The sequence below is a fragment of the Vidua macroura genome, chromosome 7 (assembly GCF_024509145.1).
Source record: "Vidua macroura isolate BioBank_ID:100142 chromosome 7, ASM2450914v1, whole genome shotgun sequence".
NCBI lineage: Eukaryota > Metazoa > Chordata > Aves > Passeriformes > Viduidae > Vidua > Vidua macroura.
The window spans coordinates 20878324-20887311 of record NC_071577.1 but is presented as its reverse complement, the minus strand read 5'-3'; the positions used below and the strand labels follow the sequence as shown (position 1 = coordinate 20887311).

General features: G+C 54.0%; 1 protein-coding gene across 3 annotated transcripts in view; it reads left to right on the top strand.

Annotated features, from left to right (window-relative positions):
- The first annotated feature begins 936 nt into the window (after nucleotides 1-936).
- GAD1 (glutamate decarboxylase 1) overlaps nucleotides 937-8988 on the top strand; it is a 32119-nt gene continuing 24067 nt past the window's right edge. Inside the window, exons 1-3 of one of the 3 annotated variants that reach the window (XM_053981875.1) lie at nucleotides 937-1196; nucleotides 2344-2489; nucleotides 4285-4347. In XM_053981875.1, coding sequence (XP_053837850.1) covers nucleotides 2420-2489; nucleotides 4285-4347 — 133 coding nt within the window. In that variant the 5' untranslated portion in view covers nucleotides 937-1196; nucleotides 2344-2419. Of the gene's footprint in view, nucleotides 1197-2338; nucleotides 2490-3566; nucleotides 4348-8988 lie in introns of those variants that run through there. The other 2 variants (XM_053981876.1, XM_053981874.1) reach the window with 2 other exon arrangements.

Below are 8988 nucleotides of genomic sequence, written 5' to 3'. Positions count from 1 at the left end.
CAGTCGGATGGTTTCCTTTACCAAATGGGCTTGTAAGTTTTTGCTTTTCCCTTGAGTCCTTCAGAAAGGACACAGCCCTGCTGTTCATTGCACTGCCCGGCATCTGCTGCACAAGATGAAATTCTCTGGCTCCATCAGGCTGTTTCCCCTCCTCTCTTCTTATTACGGATTCCTCCCAGCCCCTTATGTGACATCTTTTTGAGAAGGGTTTGGTTTAGGCATCTGCGTAGCTACCGTGACATGCTGAAAAACAGCACCGCGGTCACAACCACAAAATGATGGCTAAGCATATTCGGGGTGTGGGATGGAGTAACCCAGACATGGGGTTGTCAGGGGTACGAAAAGCTTGTTGTCTTAATGTTTCTGGTTTTAGCAAAGGGATGTCTGGTATAAAATCGTAATCTAATGGCAACATTGAGGGCAAGTCACAGGCATCCAGGTGTTCCCCTTCAGCGGTACCCGTGCCTCTGCCACCCTCTGGCGGGGAGGAGCGGGGCGAGCCGCGGGAACCGCGGACTGAGCCAGCGGGTCACATCAGACCCTCGGCACGGCGGAGGGGGGGACAGGGGGTGTTGCTAAGCTACAATTCACATGCACCCCGCCTGGCTTATTCGAGTCCCGCACCATGCTCAGGGGAGGGCCGGGGCGGGAGTTCGGCCGCGTCGCCTCACCGGTGCGCCGATGTGTGCGGTGCCTATTAGCACAGCTGACGACCTCGGGTCAAGCCGGTGCTGTCTAGGGAAAACCTCTGGCTCCATCCGCACGAGGGGCTCAACGAGGGGCTCGCACGGCAGAACCGCCTGCCTGGGGTGCCGCCCCTGCCTCGGCTGGACAGCCCCACCCGCCGCAGGAGTCAGCCCCGCCGCCCCGGGGCGAAGCAGACCAGCGGCAGCAGCCGGGGCCGGTGGGCCGCCCTTCCCCGCCCCAGCGGTCCCCAGCCCCTGTGCGGAGCGGAGGCGGTGGCGGCAGTCCTGTGACTCATGCCTGCGTCGAAGCAGATCAACCGGCGATTCACGCTTTTAAAAAAGCAAATCCGAGCACTTCTGGAAAAAAAGGTCATCTCGCATTAAATTCCGCGGCGCGATTGATATTCCGACGTCGTTTCTGGCAGAGTTTATAAGCGGCGGGTCGCTCCCAGGCTAGAGTCGCCCTGCCAACCTGGACTACGACAATAAGAGTGTCCGCTCGCCCCCTCGGTAAGTGTCCTCTAAACAGCATACTATTTTTTTTTTTTCTTTTCAAGCTTTTGGGAACCTCTGGAGCATTTTTTCTCCCAAAAATCGGTTTTGGTCGCTGTCGTATGAATAAAGGAATAACGGGTTTTTTGATACAGCTACCGCCCTAGACATAGTGTTAACCTGTTACTTCACTTCTAGGCATTGTCTAGAAAATATCATCTGTTTATGCTGTTTTCTTTCTCGTCTTAAAGAAATTAATTACCTGTTTTCCATTGAAATAATTGATCCGTTGCGTTTACACGCGGGTGTAAATCCACCCAGCAGTGGAAATGAATCGGTAGCTACCGATTTGAAAAAAGCCGCTAACAAAGAAAGCATTCTTTCGTTACCGCGACCTTCATTTTCTTTACAAGGGGAAGAAAATAAATCGCAGGTAGACGTGGGGACAAAGAGACGAGCTGGGCAGTGACCCGGCAATTCTCGATCAGCGACCCTGTATTGGTTATCGGAACGCCGTGTCCGCCAGGAAAGAGCTGAACATCTGGCGAGGAGCGAGGGCTGGTCCTACACCTTCCCTTCCCCAGACATGCCTCTGCTGCCATTTGCGCCACTAAAGCGAGCACGGGCACGGGAGATCGCTGGTTAGTGCTGGAGCAAAGAGTGGCCCCGGTTTGCTGAAACATGTGTGTGCAAATACACATGTATGTGGCGCCTGTCATTGGACCTGGGCAAAACGCACCTTTCTGGTGGCGGGGTTATATCTGTCAGTCTTTCCTGAATGCTTAGCCTGACGTGTGTTTGGTAAAGCCCAGAAGCGGGCTGTGTTTGGGATTGTAGGTCGTTTGGGCTGGTGATTTCGAAGTCCGCTTTGCACGTTGGTCTCCAATTGATGCGAGCCATATAACTGCCTTGCTCAGTGGCCACCGATATAATTGCTATAGGCTTCATGCTCTGCTAAATCCGTCATTCAGGCGCGGGGGGTAGCGCCCTGGAATCTAGCGAAGGGAAGATTTTGCTCTTCAGTCTGTCGAGGCATTTTCCCGGTTCGGCCGGTCCTGCCGCCGCCTCGGGACCTGCGCGGCTACCGCCCGCTGGCATCTGGACGGGACTCTGGTGTGGTGCTCCAGGAGACTAGACTACTAAACCCGCCTGTTCTTCCTTCCAGCAAATTCCTTGCTGCCCACCCCTCAGAGGAATATCGAGGAAATACGAGCTCCGAGGACTGGGGCTTTTCTGAAGGGATGGCTTCCTCCGCTCCCTCGTCCTCCAACGATGCTCCGGACCCCACCCCACCTAATCTGCGACCTACAAGTAGGTTTTAATATTTTCCTCGTTTTAAGTGTTTTGGAGGCTTTCTCCATTTAGGCTCAGGAAGACCAGTTTCGAAACGAAATGATACATCTGTGAAGCCCTGTTCCGCGCCATTAAGCAAGGTGCGGAAAGTGCTCTACACAAAGAAACCATCTTCCTACTGGGAACAGGAGAGGTCGGTCCGTGGCGAGGAAAACGCTGTGAGAAAAAGCCCACCTTACTGGCCAATGCTGTCTTTATCTTACAGCCACGTTTGAGAGATAGAGACAATAAACTGACCTCCCAGATGAACAACAAAATCCGATCTTGGAAGGGGTGCGGAGAAAACGAATCAGTTGAAGGGCGAAGTTACACCAGGGTATTAAAGCAGGTGTTTCCCAGCTACATTTTATAAATGCTAATGCTGCAGCTTCTTTTCAGCCTACGCTGAAGCCTATAATCAAGCGAAATTTGGATGCTAATTGCGGCTTTTCAAAGCGTTATATTCCTAATTGCTCTGAATTCGCCTTGAGTTATTGAGGTGTGAGTGGGAAGCAGAGGCTGCTGCAGGTGGGTAGAGAATCAGTTTATAGCCCTGCCAGGCAGTTCAGACCATCGCCTAGAGAAAAGAAAAAAAAAGAAAAAGAAAAAGAAAAAAAAAAAAAAAAAAAAAAAAAAAAACCGAACAATAAGGGGCTTGATGTTACGAAGCATCAGAGACAAAGAGCGGGCAATAGTAAGAAATGAAAGGTTGTCAGGGACAGCAGAGCGGGTAATAGCTTTTACCCTGAAAGAGGTCCGAGACACGGAGCATCGGAGTCATTATTGTCATTATTCTGAAACTGGAAAAAAACGGGGAAGGGGGCGAACGGCAGCACTGGGTCTTCTTTCAGGCGCGCGTGGAAACACTTCGACTGAGGTGTCACACACAGAAATCTAATTAATTGGCAACACGGCTAAAACAAAGATAACCGCTGGCAGCAGCATCCTCCCCTGCCCACACGGGCTCCCGCCCCCGGCCACTGGCAGCGCCCCTGCCGAGAGGGCTCTTCCGCGCGATCGGGAGCGCCTTGGCGCTTCCCCCGCTTCCCCCGCTTCCCCCGCTTCCCCCTCCCCGAGAGTCAGGCCGCTGCCTCCGTGCTTGGGTGAGCTGTCTGAAACCTTCTCCCCTCACGCCCCAACGCCAGGTCAGCCACCCCCAGCCCCCGGTCGTCCTCTGGGGTCCATCGCTACCGGACTTGCGGCTGCCCCGTGCCGTGCGCGACGAACGGGAGAGGCTCGGTAGAGCCCGTGGCCGCGGCTGGCGCACCCTCCACCTCGGTCCTGGGCTTCGTTCCCCGCTTCCCGTGGGCTCAGTTGGGGCCGACCGGGGCATGTCCGAGCCACGACTCGAGGGGCTGGGAAGCAGCCTGTTCCCTCTAGGGGTGCGGTCCCAGTAGGGCCGTCGGCGGCCCGTCAGTCCGTCCGAGGCTCAATGATGCGAGTCCGATCATCTAGTCAAATACTATTTTTCACCCAATTAATTCCTGAACTCTTTTGTGACCCCATTTCACGCCACTTTATTTTAAGCTGCTGCTTCCCTGGAGCCCCGCCAGTAAATGATGAGATGTCGGGTCCCGGGTGCCTTCTCCTCTCCTCTGGGCAGGCCAGCATGTCACCTCGCTGTCATCCGAGCCTCAGCTGCCCCGCGCCCAGCGCCGCCGGGCTCGGTGTCAGCCGTTTCTCATGGCTATGGAGCCGTGCGGGGGACCGGGGTGGGGCGCGGCGGCCGGACAACCCCGCCGCCCCAGGGGAACAACTCTGCTCTCTCTTCCAGCTTACGACTCATGGTGCGGCGTGGCTCACGGGTGCACCAGGAAGATCGGGCTGAAGATATGCGGTAAGTGCGGCCGTGCCTCCCCGTATGACACCCCACACACCCACGCGTGACGACGCGGTCGCCCCGGCGGGGGCAGCCCCGGCGGAGCACCCCCCGCCGGCCCTGCCTCGGCCGCCCCCTGCCGGCCGCAGGGCGACTCCGCGGCCCCGGCCCCGCCGCTGTGCCCTCCCGCGGGCTGGCGGTGGCCGAGGTTTTGTCCGCCGGGGGAGGCAGGGCGACGGCCCCGCTGCCCCTCCTGCCACATACGGGGGGTGCAGGCGCCGGGCGCTCCGAGCGAAGAAAGCTCAGGACGCGCCGGGGAGGAAAACCGGGGGGTGGGGGGCCGGTTCGCCGCCTCTCACTGTGTGAAATTTTCCAACCTTATCTGACTAGAAAATACGGATCTCCTGGGGAAAAAAAGATTAACGAGAGCCTTATTAAAGAGCAATTCGTCAGCTTGCTGTGCTGGTAAGATAGCGCTGGCAGCCAGTCAGCGCGCAGGCACATGAAATGCAGAAGGGAAACAAATGCACAATCAGATCGCAACGTTATAGCAAGAGATTCATTTGCGGATAACAAGCTGTCTTCCTTCTCTAGATATCTCAGTAGCGCCTTCGCTTTCAGAGACTAACAGTCAAATCTTCATATTCTGATGGGGGAATCATTCCGTTTAGCCCATAGCCCTTACACAGAAATTATTTCCCTTTCTCCGCTCTGTCTCTTTTGGGGGGATGGGAAATATGTCGTGGGAGAAACTAACCTTTTTTCGATGCAAAGGAACATTTAAACTTCTTTCCCTGCTTGCTCGAGTCGAAGTTCATTCATTAAGCGTTTTGTCACCTGGAAGTTTGAACGGGAAAAGAATCAGGGTGCAAATATTTAGCTCCGTGTCTGTGGGAGATTTCGCTGGCGACATTAACGAGTAGTCGCTTAGTTCTATAAATAGCTCCTGATCTGGGTTTAATGGACCATTTCCCTACCAGTCCCCTCAGTGGCTGAAGCGATGGGCATTTTCACCATCATTTTAATTTAGCCCGGCAAGCAGAACTGATAAAGTAATGCGCATTTAGGCTTGCTCCGTGTTGCTAGACTACGGGGGTTAGAGAAGGACAGCGCCGCTTCTCTCAATGAGCTCAAATACTTGAAAATTAAATATCCCACCATTTTGGATTTGAGAAGGGCATAAGAGAGCGTAGTGAAGGCTTTGTGAAGGGAGTTCAAGACAAGCTGTATTTCTGGTTGTGGTTTGGTGCTCAGTTTTCCTTTACTGGCTCTTTTCTGTTCTACACAAAATACACAAAAAATATACTCTGAATAGTAAGTCATGCCGTTTTGGAATACTCAAATTTGATCAGGACCACTGTTTTTGCTTGTATGGGCCCTCCCATTTGACTCAAGCACCTTCACAAAGACATACAGGGACGTTGCCTATGGTAAACAGAGTGAAGTATTAAGGTTGCTAAGAATCTTAATTAAACATGCTAAACGAGTTGACATTTGACTGTTGCAGGTGATACCTCCTTGTCCTTACCTTTCATAAGATATCATTCCGGACCCTAAATATTGTATAGTCACAAATGTGCCTTGGAATTGTTCCTTTTGTACATATCACACTGAAATCGATTACTTTTGAATGGGTATGACATTTTCAATAATTTCGTATCCAAGATGTTTCTTCTTAAATAACTGAGAGATTTAAGGATTAGCTTTTTTTCCTTTTCTGGTTGAAAGCCACCGCCTGAAAAGAGCGCTGCCTCTGCCAATACCCCCACCCCTCCCGACTCGTTCCCCCCACCCCCCCATTCGTCACTGCACATATCCACCAAAAAAACAAACCAAAACAAAAACACCCCAAACCGAAACCCCTATTTTAAGCAGTTTAATGAACTGTCACGGCGGCCAAAATATGGGCAGATTTCCTCTTGTATCTGGATTTGTATGCTACACTCCCACCATGGCAATTATTATTGCCGAGACTGATCCTGTTGACATTTGGCACCAGTGGAATGCTCAACGTAGAAAAATTGGTCCGGCGCGTCTCCTGTTTGGCCTCGGCCAGCTGATGATTCCAAACCCAGTGAGCAACGCGAGAGAGTGGGGCTTCCAAAGCAGCCATGCATGTTAGAAACTGGGCTTGTCTCCGGAGTCCGTGAGATTTATGCTGCCAAGCATAATTTACGTAGGTGGTGCTAAACACCCCGACCGCGGCGGGGTCCAGGATCTCCTGTAGTCGCCACCGACGTGCACCTCCCGATGGCTGCGGTGCGCGCCGGGACCCGGCAGCTCTGTTCCCGCCTCGGAAATTGAGTGTCCACCCAGGGCTGCGGTGCCGAGGGGGGCTCACACACCTGCCTTGTGCGAGGCCTGATGTGAAATCACGCTGAATTTGTGGTCACGTTGCGCACCGAGGTATTCCCTCGCCAATCTGGTGTCACTCGGCTCTTGAAAACTCGGTCTCTTAAAGCACATCGATGAAAATGCACCTGCGGAAGGGACCTACTGCTGAAAAAGGCTGCGCTCTTCGCTGCTCCAGGAGAAGCAGCGTGGACACTATTTCGTACTCTGCTACTTGCTGGAACTCTCCTACATCGGCCTCGCTTTTCAAGCAGGATACAGATGAAAGGTCGCCTACAGTCATGCGACTCTCCCCGGGAGCGGAAGGGGCCTTCAAGGACCGGCTGTTACCCTTCTCTGCAGACCGCGACGGCGCTGGGGAACGCTCCACACCCTCCCAGGGAGGGGCTCGGAAAACGAGATGGTCCGGCTGCTCCGGAGCGGGGGCTGTCCGTGCCCCACGGGCTCCCCCTTACACCGAATCTCCAGGTCCACGAGACACTGCCGTGGCCGAGGGACTTGAGCAACGACACGTTACCTACAGCCGGATGGGCTGATGTCGGCCGGCAGCGCGATCCTGCCTTCAGGCCTTTTTCGTCCTCTAATCCCCGCCCTCGAGCCTCCCCAGCGCGGCCGCGCAGCCCCGCGGGCCCCACGAGGCGCGGGCTGACAGGCCCCGTGCGCGGCCGCTTCGAGCCCCAGCTGATCCTCGCCGCCGGCTTCGGGACAAAGCGGGTCCGGGGAGCGTCCGTGGGGAAGAACAGCCGCAGGGTCGTTCGGGCAAGGACTGAGCTGCCCGCAGCGTCTAGTTAGGTCAGACCCTTCAGCGAAGCCACGGCCTCGCTGGGCCCGATAAGAGTTGAACTGGAGGCAACTGCAGCCTTTCTCTGATACTGAAGCAGGGCTCCCTCCTTCCCCAGCCCTCCTCTGCACGCCGAGGGGCGCGCCAGTTGTGCCAGGAGCACGTCTCTCGGGGCAAGCGGAACGCGGCTGTTCCTGCAGGCGTCTCTTCTCACGGAACTCGTCCCACTCGGGCATCCCTACTGAGAGCCTGAAAAAAAGACGTGTGGGGGGAAAACAAAGCAAAATGAAGCCCCAGGACCTGGTAAAAGAGGATCCATAATTCAGTTTAGACTGCACCTGCTTCGATATCAGCTGCTCCTCCTGATGAGCAGGCAAATAGCACTAGCTGTTGCAGGAGCTAATGATCGCTGCAAGAGCCATTAGACGCAGCAACAACATACCTAAACATTACATAAATATATATGCATATGGCTACTCTTAATTTATGCACGAAGAGAGTTTCCCTTAAATAGTCTTTGTCTCATTCATAAAAGCATCACAGAAAAAGACTAATCAGTAGAAGATCAGAATTGAAAGGCAAAACGTGAGATGTTCACTGAAAGTATGGCTCTGACAAACTTACCTGTGAGCGACCCTCCTGGAGACTCGTCTGGGAACCCGACTGATGCAGAAAGACCTGCCAGCCAAGTGCTCCAATTTCTATAGCTCTTTCCTGACTGCCTGGCTGGCAGCAGGGTCCGAGGCACAGGTGCCGCGCCGGCAGCAATTGACCCAGCAGCTCACTGTCGCTCGCTTTTCTCCCCCGACGTTCAGCCCCTATGCCTGCCCAAGATGCAGGGGTCCCGTATGGGCCGGTGGTGGGCGCCCGATGGGAGGGGCCCACAGTCCCGGTCCGCCGTCACGGCTCCGGAGAGCAGGGACACATGGCCGGAAAGCGGAGGGCGTTGAAGAGAAGCGGCGTCGGGGAACTTGAGTGAGCGAACTCAGGACGTTGCTTTTCCTCCCTGCTAAGCCCTCCTCTCTGGCAGATATCCTCAGCCGCGACGAGCCTTGTTTTCGATTTTTGCTTGTTTTAATAATAAGAATAAAGGAGACCGGCGCCACCGTAGTGCCTCTTCCAAACATATAGGCACACTCGGTGCAACCCGGAAGGTCAAAATCCAATGCTTTCCATAATGACAAAAAGCCCGACACTATGCGTGTTTTTGCGGGCATCATAGATTTAATATATCAAATCCATAAAATTAATTGTTCTCCCTGCCGTGTTAAAGTAGACCTCATTGCTCGCCGCGGACTCTGCGTGGCTCCTGCCCCAATAATTCTTGGGGTGAGTGGGTTTATTATTGCCGTGACATATAACAGCAGCAGTTGTGTTCGGGTTCTGGGTGCCAAAGATGCGTTTCCCGTGAGAGCGGAGTTCTTAAAACCTCCGGGAATGATTACTGTTAGCATCAAAGCATCTTTTCAGGTGGAAAATCCGCATTAGTACTTACTGATAATAGGAAGGTGGGATTATATGAGTGC